At 34.4% G+C, this 22,024-nt stretch overlaps 1 protein-coding gene across 2 annotated transcripts; it reads right to left on the bottom strand.

Moving 5' to 3' along the window:
* Window positions 1-2,080: 2,080 nt before the first annotated feature.
* On the bottom strand, window positions 2,081-20,552 carry rno (PHD finger protein rhinoceros). Of its 2 annotated transcripts, none has more exons than XM_073074704.1 (6): window positions 20,273-20,552; window positions 19,102-19,424; window positions 16,355-16,549; window positions 16,051-16,267; window positions 13,157-13,346; window positions 2,081-12,811 (listed from the first exon to the last, which is right to left on the bottom strand). In XM_073074704.1, the coding sequence occupies exons 2-6, from the start codon at window positions 19,275-19,277 to the stop codon at window positions 5,604-5,606; spliced, it is 7,986 nt and encodes a 2,661-aa protein (XP_072930805.1). In that variant the 5' UTR covers window positions 19,278-19,424; window positions 20,273-20,552; the 3' UTR covers window positions 2,081-5,603. The 2 variants fall into 2 exon arrangements, with proteins under 2 accessions (XP_072930805.1, XP_072930806.1); XM_073074705.1 differs by lacking the exon at window positions 20,273-20,552 and adding an exon at window positions 20,000-20,084.
* Between the last annotated feature and the right edge of the window lie 1,472 nt (window positions 20,553-22,024).

Genomic DNA, 22,024 nt, shown 5'->3' with positions numbered 1-22,024 from the left:
GAGTGCACTGTGCTTGTGACGTGTAATTCTTCGGTTAAATCAGTGTGAACAAATGCTAGAATGAACTATTAACCAACATTTATACCAAATGTAACTTTCTAAGAATAATGCAATGGAACAGTTACAGATAATTTCAATATAATTTATAGGCTTCAACGAGATCAGTAGGTCACCAATATGTTATATACAAAGCCTAACGATTTACCGAAAGATTTTAATTAGTTTAAAACCAATTCACAAAATGTTTAAAACCATTCGAATCACGTCATGGATTGATTTCTCCGAGAATATATGCGCTTCATTATTCCGCGGCTAACACAGCACAGCCTGAAAATTATATAGACTAGTCCTTTCAAGTGCCTACTCACATTAGTATGGAGTATTTCGACAATTATGTAGTAGATCATTGGCTTTTGGAAATGAAATCCCCGAGATCATTTCCTGTGGTTAGGTATTTACCATTGTTTATCTAAATCCTGTTTGACTTCGTAACGTCAGCGACAGCAACGGTAGCGTGGCCGCTCGCGGCAGCGACGCCGGGCTCTGAGCAAGGCTTACATTTAATTGCCACTAAGAATGACAATACCTACTGATATTTACAAATTTGCAACTTAAGCATAGTGCTTATCGGCTTAGTATAAGTTTATACTCATTTTAAAACATTGTTTACATATGTGTTAGTGCATGCATCGTCTATGACTAAATACACGAAATATTATCGTATTACGCTACGATTTATAAAATAATATTCAAAATGACTACATATTACAATTAAGCTCTACTTTGGGGTTCGTCAATTACACTACACGACCGCAAACAATATCGATTCATAGCGTTCTAACCGCCGCTACGTGTTCTTCGAGAACTTCGCTCGCACTAACGTCCATCATTAAAGTTATATTATATTAATATTGTTATTACCAACTATGTATTTACAAGTGTTACTTGCTCCGAGCCCGCGCTGAGTAAGATCGTAATCACAAAATATTTTACAAGGAATAATAGTTAATTATCAAAGTAGACATTTATAATATTTATATAATCAGAATAAATGGAGCGCTAAAACACCGAATTTGTACAAGATAATACAATGAAAAAAATCCTGCATATTAAAATTAGTGAAAAACAATGGTAAGTATAAGTCGGACAAACTGTTCACAAATGTAAGCACAAAATAAATTTGATAGGACAGTCTCACTTAAAGTAATAACTTAAGGATCGATATATATATAAATTAAAAATGAATAATTTATACATTATTACACAAATCTATGTACATAAGTTACTATGACTTCCGTTGTCGGTAATATTAGTTAATAATAAATATTATGAGTTATTTGTAATTTATGGTAACAAATGGTTATGTTTGAAATGTGATATTTTACAAAAGATTTCTTGGATATTCTAGTAATTATAAGCCCACAGTAAAATTAAACACTTTGATAACACAGAGTAAACATACAGTTAAATAAGGCAACCATAAAGAAACTAATATTTCGAATCCAGACGATGGCATAATTTTAGGTGGTATTACTCATTTCAAGACGTTTATACATTATTTCTAAAGGAAACAAAACAGTACGTCTACAGAGTCGTGATCTATATACACCGGTGAAGAAAAATCGTTTTTTTTTTTTAATAGAAATTAAAGATCTCCACAGAATAAATAAATCATATGAATAAGTGTTTTCATAGGTTCGCGTAAAATTTCGTCCAGTACCAGTAGTTCGGTTGTTGGTCCGGTTGATCGAACTAGTAAGAGTCCAGTCATCATAAAATTCCGAACATTTTTTACCCCTTAGCAATTACAATATGTCCTCCTAAAGCCAAACTTTGACAACTAAAAGTTTTACACACGCATGATATGATGGATTATTGGATTTGAATGTTATTTACAACGTTCCCTAAGAGCAAATTCCTTTTAAGAAACAATTTTAGTTTAACAATCATTTACGAGTGTTCTAGCAACTTGATCTATGATTTATTTGATATTTGAATGTAGTATTTTTATACACTCACTAACCAGATATTGTTATACTTATTGACCTTATTATTGGCATATAACAGAAAGCGATGACAAAAATTAAAGTTGTACGAACTGACGTTTTACGACTTTTAGGATCTTGTAAGTATGTAAATTTTGTATAATTTACCAGACATTTACAAATAAAACAAAGCTTACTAATACGAATTTATTTATGGAATGTTTCTCTTCTTCCTGTTTTGTTACCGGATTAAAATATTTACTTTTAATAAATGCTATTGTGTAAAATTTTACTATCAAATAGTTATTTAAATGCCGATCTCCAGTTTTGTAAAGATGACATCGTATAATTTTAGAAATTGCAAAATTTAAATTATTTATTGAATATTAGCACAAAGGAGGACCACAACAGCTGAGTAGCAGCTGAGTTACATTGTTAACACGGTCGAATATTAACAACTTTAGCAACCAACAATCACAGCAGTCGGGCCGTTAAAAAAATAATATTTCCCACTCATAATACTACAACAGTAATCAAATAACATTATCTCTGTTCAACGTTTAGGATGACAATAAGACTTTTTTCCGGTCAATTCAATGCAATCGAAGAGCGCCCTTCGACTTTGGGGTTGATTTACTGCAGTGCCCACTTACATTGAAGTATACGTTACTAGTAATGGGAAAACAGACAGGGATGACCATGAAGTCCATAAGTAGTGGACAACATAAGACTACACTGGAATGTAACTGGACAAGACCAAATGAAGCGAGGGTTTCAATAAGAATCAATATCGACAAAATGTGGTTAATGGCGCTTTTTGTTCGATTTCCTTAAGACAATTATTTACGACAAATGATCAACACTCGCATTAACTAAACATCCGAGATGCAAAAAACAAAAATTTAAATTTTCATTCAATTTTGAATTATTACAACGTTGAAACGTAAACTAGTCCGACAGTCTAATGTTGTTACAACAAAAAAACTTTTAATGTTTAAGAACTTTTTTCGAAGCTTTAAATATTGAGCACAACATGGAATAAACAGGAACATTGATCATAAGTGTAAATGTTATTCTTTCAGACTAGTAATTACAAACGTAGAGTTGCTAGATTAACCGTAATACCGAAAATATTACAGTATATTTTAACACTCGCAGATTGTCAAACTGGATTTGTTACATAAAGGAAAGGTAGCGTTTTAAATGTCCAGAAGATAGAATGAATTTGCGAATAAACTGCCAAATGTTGTCCTAAGGTCATATTTACAGAAGAGCTATCCCAGTATAATCCTATTTACATTATGTTATATTTTACTCTTTACGATTTAATGTCTTTGTTATTATTCAAATACATTTAAATCTATAATCTTATAAATTTAAACGGTTAAGCCCAGATTAATAAAAATATTCCTACACTTTAATTGCGATTTTTATGTGCGAGCAAATAATTACAATTAATCATAAAAATAAATGATTTGAAATAATGTATGGCATATTATTTTATTATGCAAACTGCTTCTTATTGGTCGTTCGACTTTTACAGATGTCTCTATTTACAATGTTAGTGTTTGTGGCTACTGCCCATATTTGTATCCCGAAATTCGAACAACCAATACTAAGATTGTAACCAGCCTTGCTACTTTAAAAGTATCTTAATCATATACTTATATTTAGTTTACTTGATAAATTCGGAAATATTAATTTTTGTTCTACCTTACGAGAGAGATATATAATAACTTAGTAAGCTGTCCATACGGCAATGAGCGACTCCAATATTTTCATTAGCTGTGAAATAGAGTATCGGCCGTGAAATATTTAAAATAATTAATTTTAAAATTCCATTGATTATATATCTATGGCCTAAAGAGGTTAAAACTAAAATCAGTTATAAATGTGATTAATTTATATTATCCATGAATGTCTACAAAAAATAAATAGCACCATAAATAAATATAGAGCAGTGATCACAACAGAATCACGTATCTATTATTTTCGATTTTGCAGATCATAAATATTCAAGTGTAAATGAATGTAGTCGCTCAATGTCCTACGAGAACGAGTATGCATTATTATTTACAGTGAGGCAATGATTTTACAATGAAGATTACTACAAGAGTGACTGTGATGCACTTACCAACTAAGAGCCCAAACTAGGTTCACTCAACCGTGACTATACAATGAGTATTGCCAAATATTGCACAAAGTATTGAATGTTTTGCTTACACCAAAGTAAATATGCAAATAAATCAGTCCAATACAGTTCCTTTAAAATTTCAAATTAGCCTTACTGATAATTATATTTGTCAAAATGATATGCAAATTGAGACAAAAATATACTTAATTATAAAAAATACACATTTTTCATATAACTATATTGCTTCACGCAAAGGCAAACATATAGTTACTTATTTTTCATATGCAGTAAAATATCTAAAAAAAAGCTTTAATCATATGTCAATTCGAATTGTAACTGCTGAGTACTATTTAATGGGATAAAAATTTAACAAAATTTCTCCCAATTAAATCAAGATGATACACAAGCAATGTGTAAGTTAATGTGATAACAGTGAAAGTTAATAATGCCCTTTCTGCAAAGTAACCATGGTTAAAAATCTTTGGTGGATACTAATTATTTATTGGCGAAATGAAAATGTTAATAACAAATTGTTTAAATTCAAACAATGGCTGGCAGTGAATCGGCTGAACACTTTGAAACTTACTTAAAATATTAAAAATACGAAACGAAAATCACTAACTGGAATTAACAGAGTATCGAAATAAGGATGTCATTATATTGTTGGATATACTCATCAGCTTTCCAACAACAACAAATAAATACGCATACAAAAATAAGTATTACAAATCTTGATATTTAAGAATTAAATATAAATAAATTTGGTCATAACATTGCATAAATTATGATTTAATACATTCAATAAACACTCAGGCAAGTACACAAGAAATTAATAAGATCATAGAACGATAATAATATAATAAAGACAAGCATAATTTTGAAGTCCAGCTTCAAAATAAATATGAAACAAACTTTTAATTTTTAAAATACATCAATGAGAATTTTTTGTTTGAAATACATATTGATATACAAAGTGAAAAGTGATCCAATATCCAGCCACATCACAAAATAATTTTATTTGTAAAGACTACAAAATAGTATAACTTGTAGGACATAAGAAGACTGTGATGTCTATTGTGATAATGATATGATTTTTTATATCAGAAATGTATATTCTTCATGATAACAAAATATTATGAAATTATGTTAATGAGATTCAATATAAAGAGGCACATAAAGTAAACAAAGATAACATTAACAAAACATATAAAGGTGATATTGTAATATTTTAGGATTTACTTGTGCATCACTCAATGCACAAAAGTATTTTTACACCTTACAATAACTAAGTTAAACATTGAGCTTCCCATTTATACAAATAAATAATATGATTAGCTACATTAATAGATAGAAGTAACATTATATTTAAAATATACAGACATTTATACTTAGTTAAAGTTACTGTACACTGTAATCACACGCTGACTCAATTATTGGAGAGTTCACCGTTTAGATTTCTTTTTCTTTTTTTTAGCCGGTTTATATCATCTCACTTCACAATGTTTACTGACAGCGACGGGCAAGGGCGACGCGGGCGCCGCCGCTTGCACGCCGCTCGGCGACGGCCCCTCACTCGTCTCCTTCATCACGTAACCCGAACCCTGGGAGCTACGCGCCAATTTTAACCGAATGGGGGTCACTTTAGCAGTTCGCACTTTACGCACAGCACTCGAGTTGTCGGCGCCAACGGGGGGGTCGATGGCCAATGGGTCGCGCGCAGTGGGATCGTAGTCGAAGGGGTCGACGGCGGGCTCGGGCGCCGCGGCGGCCGCGGCGACCGCACCCGCGACGCCGCTGCCGCTCGCTCGCTCACTGCCCTCCTCTTCCTTTGTTCGCTTTATCTTGATTAACAACTTTGTTGCATTTTCATTTTCACTGATTATCACTCGTAACTTTTCCTTCTCAGCCTTATCTTTCTTATCTTTTTTCTTCTTCTTCTTTTCGCTTTTGTTTGTTTTAGATTTCTTTGTCTTTTCGTCCTCCTCGAAATCTGCCATTACTTTGCGGCGGTATTTCATGCTTTCGCGACGTAAATCTTTAAAGTTGGGCAAAGGTTTGCTTGTTAATCGTTTTTTCGGAGGTCGGAATTGGAATCCTGGTGGTTCCTCACTTACTTGTTGGACAACATTCGAACGTATTTTTATTTTAAGTTTGGGTGCAACGGGAGATGTAGCATTTGATGTATTAGGCTTGGTATTAGATACACGTCCTCGCCTCTTATTCATTTGGCTAGATGTGCCGGCTATCGTTGACAGTTTCATATCATCTGATGTATCGACGTCATCATTCATACTAACTTCCAAGTGTCTTAATTCTCGAGACAGACCACTAGTGGTCTTTCGTTTTTTCTTTTCAACCGGTGTATCGGTTATTTTATAATCTTCTCTTGTAGGTATACTTGTCATAGAAGCCACAGCTTTCGGAATCGTTATTACAGCTCTGCCTAGAGGCTGGGGTGCGGCCGGAGGAGGTTGTACTCCTATTGTTGAAGTATTAGCTGGGTCATCCATATTCATATCCTGTGTCCAGTATTGTCGAAGTAATTCCTTTTTACGCATACGCCGCAAATTAGTAGACCCTGTCATCATGGACGACGAGGCACTACTAGATGCACTAAAAAGATTGATATTAGACTCATGCACGGGTGGAGGTGGCTGAGGAACCACTGGTTGAACTGAACTTGTGGAGTAATTGGCATCCAAAAATGGGCCCTTTATTTTAACTTTTAACTGATTTCTAGAATCTGAGAGCGAGACCTTTGGTAGTTGAGGCGTAAAAGTTTCTTTTATAGGTTCACTGACCACTGCAGTCATTGCTGCTCGCGGAGAACCAGGTCCAGGCTTGCTAGCCATCAATTCTGTATGGAGCTGTTTTTCAACTTCTTCATCTATATCGGCCAATTGTTGTTCTGCTGTTCCACTAGCAAATGCTAACAGATGACTGTGTATAGGATCGCTGGGTGGAGGAGCAGGATTTTCGAAAGAATACGTTCGCATATCTACAGGTCCTGGTAAAACTGGTCTTACATCTGAAAAACCTGCAGCACGTTCTGAAGAAGTTTTATTTGTTGGAGACTGTGATTGTTCAGAAACCTCAGGCGTAGGAGGCTTGCCTTCCTTTGTCTCTGTCGCAGGTCGCTTCGTGTGCTTAGGACTTGCCACACTTGGAGACTGCGATGAATCTTTATAAGAATGTTCTGATCTATCTTCTCTTCCTTCGATCGATTTTCGTCTTTCTCTTAGTGATTTAATGTCAACTCCGTCATTAGCAATTTCTTCGTCAAAGTCGTACACTGTTCCGACTAGTTTACTTCGAATAGAATTACCTGAAAAGTCAGTAGAGGAATATCCATGTCCACGACTCTTAGATCGCCCACGGCCGCGGTGACTCCTACTACTTCTATTACTTGATCTTTTGCTGCTTTTGCTTGAATCACTCTGTTTTGGTGATATGTCTGGGCTTTTACCAGGAGATTTTCCTGGGAATCTGGTCATAGACTTGATTGATTTCGATGGAGATTTAGGTTCTTGCGTAATTGAGCTTAAATTCGTTTCATCGCTGTCATTCGATAACTTGGTAGGAGCCCTAGTGTTACTGGCATCATTATAAGAGTCCACACTTATGCTCGGACTGGATACAACATGTATAGATGCTTTGTCACTTCCAGATGTCACATCATTATCATCTCGAGGAGAATCTAGTGGCTTTGGAGTCGGAGGAGCTATCATAGCGGTGGTCAGAGCTATATTTTGAGAAGATGAGGTAAACGCTGCGGCACACAACGTAGTAAATGCAGGTTTAGGCAATGGTGGTATAAGAGGCGCACCATGGTATGCGAGTCCAGGAGCATAAAGTCCTGGTGCAGGCGAGGGCAATGGCAATTGTGATGACGCGCAAGCACCTGCTGCAAATAGCGGTAAAGATCCTATTGCGCCCAAAAATGGTGACGGTTCTGAAGGATAACTTGTAAATGAAGCCAACTGTGGATCCACTCGACAAGGATATGGCGGCAACGGTGGATATGGATCTATTTCAGGCAAAGGCAGAGTGCTTGGATGTAGTTCTCTGGTGTTAATATGGGATTTCATAGTCACTTTCTGTGAACAAATTGATGCCTCAGAATTTGTACTAGAAGCTGAAGATCTCCGCGTAGTTATTTTACTTTCTCTCCATTTTGATTCTTGATATGGAGATGATATTGTTGCACAATCTGAATGTATCACTGAATTGTTGTTTTCATAATTTTGATTATCTTGGGTCAATTCTACGTCATTACTGTGTACAGAGTGATCGACAACCGATAAAGATTGCGAATCGTCGCTTTGCTTTGATAAAGATATTGTATCACCAATTTCAGATACAGACCGCACATCTGATTGCTGAGTATTGGGTTCCTTTCCATCTTCGCCGTAGGCGCTCGGCATATCATACTTGGATTCGTCCATGTGTCCCAAGCAAGGAGGATCATTCGGAGGTAATGGGATGTCTGACCATTTATCATTATTTTCAATAGAAACAAATTGAGCGTTCTTGTTTAAACTGTCTCTTGATGTTAACATAGAAGATTCATTGTCAAGTACTGCAGAGTCTGTTTCTTCTGTAGAATGAGATGTCTTGTCATGTACTTCTGTATGCGTGATACTTTTCTTTTTAATTGGAAGTGGAATTTCATGTTCGGTATTATCTGCTCTTGGGGTGCCCCTATGGTCTTCGATTAATTGTTCTCTATCATCACCTTCAGCACCAACGTCTATATCGTCCTGAGAATTAACTGATGGTGGCTTTTTGGTGCTCAGTTGCATTCTAAGCCTATCAACCAAATTTAAGGTCTCCTGTGCCCCTTGATCCTTGGTATCTTCTTTGAAGAAGAATTCTGGATAAGACGTAAATGGTTTTATCATGTCCTCGTGATTGAAATCATCATCAACAGCCATCACATCAAATGCAAAGTATTCATTATCTTTAGACTGGGGCGAAAACATTGCTCGGTTGGGAAATTGATTGACGGCTGAAGGAATTTTCGCACTCTTTGAAATTTCTACACCCTGTACAAGATTTGTGTCTTGATTCAAAAATTTCTTCTCTATATCCAAAATTGAGCATCTACGTTTTCGTACAATTGGGTTATCAACCTCGATTGTATCCATTGTAATTGTTCGTGCATCCATAGGAGTTTTCGGCGATTTGATCATAGTATTTTCATTCAGATTAGCTTGAATTTTAGCTATCATTTTAATGCTATTTTTATCAGCAGAATCAGAGTCCATCGACTTATCTTCAGTCATGTAATTGTCATGACCCCCAGGCTTTTCGACAGGCGGCAGCGTAATTTTTGGGCTCTGTGGAGCTTTTGGCCAATTTTTATCATTTTCTCCAAAGTCGTCACCGACAGTGTAGGTTATTTTCTTATCGAGAATGTTCATAGCAGATTTTTGTGGTGAACGTTCAGTAGTTATATTTATTTTTTTAACAGGTGACAGACTACGACAATCCGAAACAGAACTTTCATATTTACTTAGTCGTCTGGTTTTAGGAATAGGATCGGATACTTCTCCAGATAAGGTATGGGTATCTTTTACTGGAATATCTCTCACGCTCATTCTCCTGCTAGAAAGGAGTTTGTGTTTGGTCTCTGTACTTTTCCTTGGACTTATTTTAGCCACAGATGGGATTTCAATTTCAGGAGATTTTATCTTTTCTTTGCCTTCAACGGAAACACTGCGCACCTTAGGTTTTGCACACTTGTTCTTGTTATCATTTTTGGAAATATCCACAGATGACGCAACCTCTTTTATATCTTTCTTTATCTCCTCGTCCGCTTTCCGCTTCGGAGTTGGAAGTTTACTGGGCTGGCTGCTCTCTTTGGGAGTTTTACTTGATGTAGAGGCAATACTGATGTCGTCTTTAGATGATTTTCTCGGTCGGGGGTCAAACTTATTAGGCATATTTCCGCTTGTAGTAGTGCTTCTGGTCCGAGCACGCGTGGCAGCACGCGCAACGCTGGGTCGGTTTGATTCCTCTCTTTCAATAATCGGTGATGATACCCTGCACTCGGACTCCCGTTCGGAAGTTTTAAGCTTCTTGTCAGGGGCCTTGCGAGGGGATACATCAATAGAGATGCTTTTGCCTTTTCGACGTCTCCGTGGGCGTTTAGGAGATGGGCTTTCGGATCCAGAGAATCTCGACCCTCTAGAGCTCTCAGAATCGCTCGAGGCGCTTGTTGAAGACAATGGTCTTGACACCTTGACAAGAAAGGGCAAGTCCAGTGGCCTGGTCCCAGGTGGTGAGAACATTGAAGGCTTTCTGATAGCTGGTTTAATTTCGCGTGCCTTAGCAGTTGGTTTCATTGTGGTTGCCTTTTCCGGTTCGTCGTCAGAACTGGACGACGACGTGTAACTGCTACTGCTGGTGCCTGAAGATGAGCTAGAACTTTCATTTTGTGGAGTCCTAGAACGTTTCACTTCATCCTTCTTGGGAGATAATTTTGTAGAGTCGGATTTCTCACTATCTTTTCTTTTATCCCCACCCTCCGTGTTTTCTGGGACAGGAGCTTTAGTACCTAGTCCGCTCTTGATATGAGCAGCTGCTTTTTTAGCTGCTTGCCTTTGTGGTACATAAGCAATTGGTTCTTTCTCATGATCCTTATTTAATTTTTTCCTTACAACTTTAGCAAGGATTTCCTTCGCTTCTTTACCTCTTGATTTTATTTTAGGCTTCATTTTCATGTCATCGCCACTAACTGGTTTCTCACTTCCAGGTTCATCTTTTTTAACAACTGTGGATCTCATATTTTCAGAAGCTTTTTTAGCTGCTTGCCTTTGAGGCACGATCAAATCAGATGGGTTATCCTTCTGCTTAGTTAATTTAATGTCATCCTTAAATTTAGCTTCATCTTCTGAGACATTAGACTTAGACATTGGTGGTTTCTTCTCTTTGTTTGATGGTTTTCGTCCCCTTTTCTTAGGTGGAGGTTTGTCATCAGCAGCAGGTGTTTTCTTTTCACTCTGTGAGGGAATGAACTCTTTCATTGCAGCCTTAGTTCTAGGTAATGATTGTTGGGAATCGTTATCTTTAGGCGATTTAGGAGGTCGTCCCCTCTCTGCCTTCTTCTCAGGTTTTCCTTTTTCCACTTTCTGTGGTTTAAAAACTTCTTTAGCAGACATCTCATCACTGCTATCTGAGTATATGTCTATTGGAAACTTATTGTTCCTTGTAGTTCTCATTGGCATCAAATCATCACTATCTGATCCTGACTGACCCATTTTTCCAGCAGTCATCTCTTTCTCCATTTGTTGCAGTGTCTTGCTGCGTGATCTATCTTTTTTCATTCTAGATTTAATTGCTTCGTCTTCACTGCTACTTTCAATCAAAGCTTTGGATTGCGGCACTTTCTTCTTCTTCCTTTCAGGTTTTTTCGGCAACTTTTTAGCTTTAGCTTTGGGAGACACCTTCTTCTTTGGTGATGTAATATTTTTCTTAACATCGTCATCCGTGCTAGAGCCAATAGCTCTGCCGCGATATTTTGTGGATCGACTTATTTCTGGGGCACTTTCTTCGCTCGAAAGCCCACTGTACATACTCTCACTTCGACGTAATCCATTAGCATAAAGTTTTTTATAAGGGTTTGTCGATTTTTGTCCTTTAACTAGACCATTTCTGTCTCTTGTAGGCTTCTTCTCATCAGTGGCCTCTTGTGGTGCAATACGTGCAAGAAGAGCTTCAAAGCCATTCTTGTGATCTGGAGCATTTGGATGAGAATACAGCCTATCATAAATAGAGGGCCCATGATTTGCTTCAATAATAGCTTGTAGATCTGGTCCGGGCATGGATTGCTCAGATGACAATACAGCCACTTGCTTGTGAAAAGTTTGTTCTCTCATACGAAAGAATGAACGGGAAAGCTTTTCGCGCCTGCTTACCATATAACACAAATTACGCACTCTCTCTAGGTCTTGTCTCAGTTGGACAAACATTTTCATCTTGTCGAGATCAGCTTGCTCTTGCCTATGTGTTAGAAGCTCATTATCATCCGATTTAGGTGGCAGCAGAGGACGATTGTGCCCTGCCCGCCTTTTTAATTTCCAGTAATTGTAGATATAATTAATGGCATCCTGATCAACTTCCAGTAGATGCGAACTTATATCTTTAACGCTGACATGTCGATCAAATTCGCGTTCAATTTCCTGTAGGCGCGCGGCCCTAGCCTGCGTCTTTTCTTCTGAAGTCATATCCTTACGACGTTTCCTCTTTACTTCTTCCTCCTCCGACCCAGAACCGGGACACTTCTCCTTCTTAGAATTCACACTGTGTTTTTGACAGTATGACCTCAGTTTAACACCATCATCGGCATTTTCATCTTCAATTATTGCCCGCATTTCCAATCCGTGTTTAAATGCACATGTTACGTGATATGCTGTTTTGCAAGTCTTCACTGAGCATTGAATACAAGCTCCCTTTCGTTCGCGACACAATACACACACTAAGGACCAACGAGAAGCTGGTATAGAAGTTATTTTGGTTATAGGTTCCATTTTTTCGGCACAACCAATAGAAACTTCGGGTATCCAAAGAACGCAGCTTACGTGGGCCCACTTGTGGCCTGACGGTGTACACTTCATAGCTCCTCCCAAATTGGGACAGAGAGCACAAGTCGGTTTTACGCCAGCGCCGCAAGGTCTGCATAGCCACTGACCTGTAATTAAAGACAAATAGTTAATTAATCAACAAAAATAGTAATGGTTACTTCCCAATGTAAGCATGTGTTAAGTATTTAGTTAGACTTCACATTTGAGAATCTTAAGAGGAACTCAGATATGTGTTCTTTCCTTCTTGTCAAATGATAGCTAACTTCTAATGGGCCAATCACTTCCTAAAGTCAAAATTCCTAGAAAATCAAGTAAGAACTTGTAACACAAGCATTAGACATAACCATTAGGTTATAATTACTGCCTTCGTAAATATTACAATAAAAACATATTTATCATCATTAACCTAATTTTTAAAACATACTTTTTAAAATAAAAAACATTATACTTACCATCTGGGATAACAGTAATGCCATAACAAGCTTGATGCACACAAATGTTGCATGAATCACAAAACACCATCTCATTGCCATCCTCCGAATCTGGGGATCGGCACACGTCGCAAATGACGTTTTCGTCGTATTCGATTCCTAATCCTTCTTCAGACTTCATGATGGCCTGGATTTTATCCCAAGTACGCACCTGTAACAATACAGATATTAATTTAAACGTTTTACCATAGTCAGTACACATATATTCATTAATTTTTATACCGATTTTAATTACGTTAAGGTAAATAAAAACAAAACTCATTTTGTCATGATTAGTCTAATTAATAGAAAGGTTTTCAGTATGATTTGATTTCCATTCTCAAATATAAGATTTTGTCATTACATTCAACCTATTAAGAAGAGTAAAAAGTCGCAATAATGTTTATTGAAACTGTTTGATTATTTATAATACATGTAATAGAATCAATAATTATTGAAACGATTTTTATTTTTAATTATCTAAATTAATATAATAGTTTTACTAGGCCTGAAACCAGTAGCAGATTAGGAAATTTTGTTTGAGAGCTTGTCCTAGCTGATGGTAGACTTTATCAAGGAATTTGTCTCCATATGAATTGATTGGCACAAAAGCACTTTCTTTAAGGATAAATATATATATGCAGGCTCTGAAATAAGGTTAAAGTCGGGTGAATAAATTCCTCCTATTTCTGATTTTATTGCCTCCTAAAATGTCACATATACACTTAAGTACTTGAAAATGTTGCTTTCATATTCTTTGATATTTATTTCTTATGATATAGTCAACGGTTCTTGCTAATTGTTTAAAACTTTGAATTCAATTGACTGGTTAAAGTGGTTAAAAATCGAGTTCAAAGATTCCGTTACATACATACAGGTCAAGCTAATAAAAGCGTGTAAAAAACTAAAACCACGTTTTTATTGTTAATCAAACTAAAAAGTAATAAATAATTCTTAATATAAGTATAAAATGGTTGACTAGAATTAATGTTGTGGTTCTAAAAGCGTGGGGTGCTTTGCTATTTTATAGTAATTCTGTATTTTATTTTATATTTTATTTTTATTTTTGAAACATACAATATTTAATACACACAGTTTTTCAGAATAAAGTTAGTAAAAAGTCAAAACTACAGATATCAATACATTAGGCATTGAAACTATCGTACAAAAATCATCAATTGACATAACCTTATAACAACGTCATACGGTGTTAAAAATAAGTCGTTCCAATACTGATTTATTAGTATTTCGTTCAAGTCGTATATATTTAACATTAAACTTAGCGCCAAATTATGTTGTTTATTATAATTTGAGGTAAGTAATGTTTTCAATTATATTTTCCATTCGTACGGCAAATTAAAACTAAATAAATATTTTCTCATATATTCGACGCCACTACAAAGATACATAGGTAATTCGGACACGATCTGTCAGGTATGCATTCTATGAGCGGCCAAATTATAGCAGACAGTAGATGTGACACACGTAGTAGTATACAAAACTAGATGGATACATGTAATTTAACAATCTAAGACCATAACAGTTTTAACATCAAGTCTACTTTAACTCCCCCTCATATCTTCATTAAAGTATTACAGTTCATAAGTTCATCATTGCAGTTTACATAAAAAAAAATATATTTTGTTCATAAGTCAAATATCGTGATAAAGTAAGATAAGTGTTCTCAAAAATGTAATTATTTGTATACAATAACATTAATAACGTAGTTGTTGAAAGTTAATACTATATCACTTTGCAATAGTTTTATGGGCAATACTAAATATATTATATTGCGTTGTATTTATTTGTCTCTTCAACTCCATAATGAGTGCTATATGTAATAAATAGTATATTTGTTATAGATATGCCACCGGACATATATAATACAGGCAATATCGACTGAACAAAATGCATAGACATTGATGTTCGATTATTTATTAGTTGGTAGTATTCTTACGCTACAAACGCTATTCTTATGTACAAGGTGTATTTGACAGCATTATGAGTACTAGAGTCACAAGATTACATAGGGTTCTCTATGCAAACACATCTGCATTAAAAAAATACCATTTTTTAATAATTAAAATGTATATTTAACATCAATTCTGGTGGTCAATTTTTATTTATATTCATATATGAAATTTGCTTTAAAATATATTAAACAATATTTTAAAGAAAACAATATTTGATTTTCATATTTTAATTGATTAAATCTTGTTCTAGCTAGTTTTGCCCGTGACTTTCCTTTTTTTGCAGTATTTCTAGAACTTGTGCAGTTGTCAAGCATCTAGTCGGATGTACGGTAACGGAAATCAGATGGAGGGGACGGGGCAGGAAACTCTTGTAAACTGGTGCGTATATTACACTATATAGTTTATCGGCTCTTCGAGAAATTCTGCACTTTTGGTAATTTAGGTATTTAAAAACTGGTAGTAATTTACTGTATTATATTGTAAATTGATAGTAATAGCACTCCGAAATTACAAGTAAATACGCCATTCGTGCTTTTTGATATATTAACAGCACAAGTCTATTGGGTCCTGCTAATTATGTATAAAACAACGTTTTGTTGTAATACAAAATTTGTCAATTATTGCCTACAATAATTGTCTTGGAACTTTGATAAAAAAAAAAAGAAAAAATTATGACTAACGGGCGTAAATCACGAGTTCGGATCTCATCGTCGTCGTCGTTGTCGTCGTAGCCTAAACAATCGAAGTTCAAAAACCTTCATATTTAGTATTTGTTGACACTTTTCCTATTGCACACATATAATTATCATTACTATATTTTATTATATACTGTTCTACCATAGCAAGGAAAATGTAAAAATATTTGATCATGTCTGTGAAATCAGTAAAAAAAACTTCAAATACCTCGAGTTCCTCAATAACCTTCTCTAGCTGATCTTCTGATACTGAAGGTGCACCAGCCCTTGCCCTTTCAGCATTCAGTAATTTCAGCCACGCAGTATCTGTAGCGTCCAAATCGTAGTTGCAGGCAGCCTCTGCACGAGCTGGAGTGCTGCTTAGATAATGTTTGTCAGGTAGGTAATTACCGTCACGTGTTAGGTGAATGTATTTATCCTTGGGTCTGTAACATAGAACATATGTATTATGTCGTTTTTCATTTTTATTACAGTTTCTTTGAATTATCTAAGTTGTTCAAAATTTCACTTACAGTTTGAATGGTTGAAAACCAGGTGGATATGGATTGTCAATGATTTTTACTTTGGGTGCAGGGAGTGAATCAGGATTTACAGGCACCTGTACACCCCTCTCCCAATCTTGCTTCCATGTATCAGTGATGACCCAGTACTCGCTAGACGTTAGTGGTTCCGAGTCCGGAAGTTTCATAGCACTGATGAGATCTTTCCTGTAAAGTTTATTGTGAAATGTTTAGTGATTTTATAACTCTATTATGTGTCACATTAATAGTACCTAATAATGAAACACAAAGATAAGTAAGACTAAAGTAGCAGAGAAAGAATAATTTAATAGGTAAAATAAAAAGGGCTAACTATCTCAAATATATATCCCTTACCTTTGTTTAAGTTGTGTTACTAATTTATAGATCTACTCAATGAACAAAGTACAAAATGTACTTATAGAAAAGGCTAAATAGAAGCTTCTAGCATTGTCTAGACATCTATTGCCGTTAATATTTATGACACCAGAAACTTTGGAAAATATTTCATTGAACCTATATCTTATGCAATTATTATTGAATTATACACATCAATACAATGGACGGTACAAATAAGAGTAAAAAAAACCACTATCAATATTTTGTTTCAAATAATAAGCAAGGATAATAATGAAATCTGTAAAAAGAAAGCATAAGCAAAATCGACATAACTTAACAAACATATAAGTGGGCTCACAGGAACACAAGGAAGAAATTATTGCTTCTTGGAAAATATGTATATCACAACCAGCTTTTTTTATAAAACATTTTAAAATTCGCAAAAAAATGCACATAATTAAGAAATAAAATAAAAATATACATAAATTTGTAAAATCTTTTTAAAAGTAACATTATTGCCATAAAGGTTAGTTGGGTTGCTACAATTGCAAACATACTCCCACCAGAGGCCCGGTGGCAATAATTATTTTAGTTATAGAACAGTTGTAAAAAACTAAATGTAAAGCAAATAAATGTAAAAATGAAGAAATGATACTTTGTACTTTTGAATATCATTAGGATATCCTATTGATAGGAATGAACACTTAAGTATCACTAAAACAAACTGCTTTAATCAGAATATAGCAACATAAGATCTTACATATCAGTTATACCTAATGTACCTAATACATAACAATTGTTTATATCAGTATTAGCAATTGGTCTCATTTTTTTTGTACCGTATTTATAACATGTGACTTGATTTCCCAAATTATTTGCACTTTACCAATTTCTGAAACTAAAACTGATAAATGAAATTTGCGCAACGTGCACAGCGAGCTAATAATCCTAAAAAACGCATAGCATTGCTCATTCTCAGAAATGCAAATCAAAAAGTTACTAAGTAGTAATAGTTCATGTATAATTGAATAAATACAAAATGTAACTTTCCTGGATTGCTCCAAATCTTCGGTATGAGTAAATAAGCATCTTGAAGGCAAGCGTGCTGCATCCTAAATCACATCTACGACAGGCCCTCCTTGTGATATTGCCACAGTTTGTATACATATATATGCAATGAGATAATTTTTATTGTAATTATTTATAATATTGAATATTATCGAAATCAAATAGTCAAAGTATGAAAAGCACATCATTAAACCTTCTGGAAACCTTCTGGTCGAATTTTAATGCACAGCTTTATAATTTTGTTACAAACTATTTATCCTCATGATACATTTAATTGCTCATAATTTTGTAAACTACAACAATATATAAAAAATATGAAATGTTGGATAAATTTTAAATTTTGAAAGTAATGTAATAACGAACATGTAACAAAATATTAGTAATTTTCTATAATATTAATGTGAGGTATCATGATTGTGTGCAAGTAACAACTTTGTACATTATTTCATATAGTATGTAGTGTATATGCTACTAATTACAGAAAAGATAAAAATCCTAATTATGATGCAAAGAAAATTCAAAATTTATCTTTTCTGCAAATGTAAAATAGTAAACATCATTAAGTAGCATAATTAAATGTCAAGTCCATTCATTTCACTGAAGGATGATGTCCTTTAAACATTACATACACAAATATATGTACTAATATCTGTAATTGCCAATGCAAGCTTTGTCATTAAACGCCAGCATGTGCATGTATATATCACGCACATCTCTCGAAACAGCATTAGCAAGTTGCCATGGAACGTAAAAATTGCATATGCAATATTGACAGAATTAACATTTGCAAATGCATTTAAAACGCAATTGGCTTTTTTAATCTTTGCAGTTCACTGCTGCTTTTTTACATTTAACTAGACTTGACACTTACTGTTACAATATTGTATATAAAAATTACGCATGAGCATTTCAAACACATAACACATTCAAAATTAACTGCTATTTTATAATGTTCAACTACTAAATTTCTATTAAGCCTTACCTTATATACTTTGCACTAGACAAAGGGATTATAATGGCTCGCATAGATATAATATATTTCTTTTCATCATTATATTATTTGATTTCATTATTTTTACACCAACTATTTCTTTGACCACATTCAGTAAATTGTGTACCTCATATTGAGGATTTTTAGGCCATGAATCACATTGACAATTGTCTTACAATCTTTTCTTAACGTTACATTTAGATGTAGAATATAATGCTGCAAAATTTTAGTTCTGACAAAAAAAACTAATCAACAATAACCAGAACGACAGAGTTATAAGAAATTCATTGTAATCCCCACTGTTCGTAATAGTGATTTTTGAAACTATATAGAGCGCACCAACCTGAATAGTTCTGCAGGTGCCTCGGAAGCACTTCTATTATATATGGATGACATCTTGAGGTCACTAACTGGACGGAGTTGCCAGAGTGCATCTTCGGGGTCCATCCGGCGGCGCTTGGATGTGCCCGCCTCCTCCCCGCGCACCCCACTCGCCCGCTTGGTGCCTCGTAATGACATCTTGGTTATTTAGTTCACAACCTACATGTTCACGATCCCCACACTACTTTACACTTGGAGCGCGGCAGCAGCATTGTGTAAAATGTCACATCATTCACTACATGATAGCACTTTAGTTTGTAATAGCACAACAAAAACTGGTACAACCTGAAATTAAATACAATCTATTTGAAGAATCGCAATTAAAACTCATCTTGCGCGCGTATATCTATCTTCTAATACTGATAAAGTGTACACCTTTGTATTGTATTACCTATGTCTAGAAAACAGACACGAAAGTGCATATTTATTGGTTTAAAAGTATCGCAAATATGTTCAAAAGCGAAATATTGAGCAAATATTCCGAATGAATGTGGAATAAAACCTTAAAACACGAATTTCGTAGTATAAATCTACACAAAAATGCTTTTTGACGTATGGAGTAAAATGTCAATTTAGAATTTTTACAATGTTCAATGAACATCGATACTACTCTTTACTTATCTAAACAATTTAAAAAAATGAACGATATTATCCAATTTGAACTTGTAACATACGATTAATTGTTAAAATCCATCGAAAATATAGATTAGTCTCTTTTGACGTTTCACTATTGCACGAGTAAAATGTATGGCGGGCCAATGGATTGCTCTTTGCGAGACTAACGAACAGCGGCAGCCGCTATAAGTCGAAATCAGTCCACGAAAACGGTGCGATGAGAAATAAAACACGAAATAACTTACTTTTAACACTAACAGGACACATTAAATCCATTTCTGAACAGATTTAACCGTAAATATTTATCACACGGAAAGTCTCCATTAAAACTACATAACAAAATTGACAACATAGATAGCAGCACTGTTTTGTTGCCAGATTGACGTGAGTCCTACGCATCATTTTCATCCCTACTTCGATTGAATCTAGCAACCTTTGTAGATGTATGTATCTTACACATAGATGTACAGCCATTTTACATTACTTCAATATGTTAAAATATTCCATTTTTTACTTACATTTTCTGTAACAATCGTTTGGCGCCATTGATCCAAAAACCACTATGGTCACGTGACTATATACGAATCACCAACGCAAGCCAAGTAAAATGGCCAAAACGCACATCGAGTTCATATAATGTCATTGGTTTTAAAAGGAATTTCCCACAAAACATACACATTGAGATAAGATTAGTAATCAATTACTGCTCGTAGTTAATAAATCACAAACATAACTTCAGAAATTCATGAAATGTAACAAATATCACAATTTCATCAAGAAAATACAACATTAATCCAGAGAAAGATATTATCAATACGTTGGTACCGAAATTAGCCACCAGTTGGCGCTATTTTACCAAAAATTGTTGCCACTGTAAAATAATCTGTTTTATAGTAGATTTCACGTGTAATGTCTATACAATATAATTGTCTGTCTGTAATTTTATAGTTATTCCTATTTTCATTATCTTTATTAACTTGTTTAAATGAAACATGAAACCTATTTTCTTTTTTATTACTGTGTCTATCAGCACGTTCTACTCATCTTTTCTTTTAAATCTGAGTTTTTTCTTGAGTTTAACATTGGCTATATTTTTCCTAGAGAATATTATTGGTTCTTACCTACAAACGAAAAACCTATAATAGAAAAAACTTATTATGTTAAGAGCACATTGAGCTACGTATCAGATGACTAAGAACGAACATTATGCCACCAGTACATAGAATTCTAAGCCAATAGAAACTTTTGTACTGTTATTATTTTGGTTTTTGCTATTGGAGATTCTTGATTCACACTCCGTACAGGTCACTTAATATCAGTCGAATTTGGTGGTAATTGTGATTTGTAGTTATGTATATGTTAAGACTCTGAAGCTTAGCTTGAAAAAGGTGGAAAATTTAAGAAATGGGTACTTTTTCACGAAAATATGTAAACTAATAAAGTAATAATAGTTTAAATTAATCATGTTAAGCATCTATAAATAATAAAATAACTATACAAAATTAATTTCGTAAAACTGCTTATTCCATAAGTAAACCCACCAGTATTTGTTTTATTTACTTGGACACTGGTAACATTGTCACGCATGCTCCTTACGAATAATTCTATAAGTGCAATTTATCGATTATTAGGGTTCGTTGCATCTAGAGCCATTATACAATGGATATATACATACGTAAATGAGGAGAATGATTCGAAAAGACAACCCAATGTTCACTGTTTTTCAGTTTACTAGACTTTACTACACTACGAACGCAATCTCTTCAGCCATACGATAATATAGAATTCTAACTTGTAGTCAATATTACCTAGGTTAAAAAATCTTAAAAAAATGTTAAGCTACACATTTTGCAACGCTATTGAGTCGGTTAGAGGGATCTACTCTTTCAGCACACTTCAGGGCTGGATTGATAAAGAACACTTGCATTTTAATGAGGCATTTATTCCACTCTTTCTTAGCCTTTGTATTAAATATGTACACTTTTTTATTTCGTTTTCAATATGTTTAAGCATTTTTTCATCAAGTAAGTTCATGCTTCTATCAAAGTATCTATATTTTTAATAAATATTATATATACCTTGATAGCTTAAAGTAAAAACAAATAGGTAGGTAGGTACTATGAAATTAGGAAATAAAAATGATGTTACTAAATTATGATATTTTGGTTTTATTTATTGAAGTCATAACATTGTTAACACTTTTTTACATTCATAGTTAAAACATCTAATACAAAACAATTCATAGTAATATGTAATTAATATTTATTTTT

The sequence above is a fragment of the Epargyreus clarus genome, unplaced genomic scaffold, assembly GCF_041222505.1.
Source record: "Epargyreus clarus isolate Ecla_fem2 unplaced genomic scaffold, WU_Ecla_fem_2.2 ptg000007l, whole genome shotgun sequence".
Lineage (NCBI taxonomy): Eukaryota > Metazoa > Arthropoda > Insecta > Lepidoptera > Hesperiidae > Epargyreus > Epargyreus clarus.
Note: the sequence above shows the minus strand (reverse complement) of the source record. Positions and strands in the feature narration are given on the sequence as shown.

Bases quoted from the DNA above. Each gene is read 5' to 3' on its own strand.
- rno (XM_073074704.1), bottom strand. From the start codon at position 19,277: ATGTCATTACGAGGCACCAAGCGGGCGAGTGGGGTGCGCGGGGAGGAG. The intron at 16,550-19,101 runs GTTGGTGCGCTC...TAAACTTTACAG, and splicing joins GCACCTGCAGAACTATTCAG to GAAAGATCTCATCAGTGCTA. The intron at 12,812-13,156 runs GTAAGTATAATG...CTTTAATTACAG, and splicing joins CATTACTGTTATCCCAGATG to GTCAGTGGCTATGCAGACCT.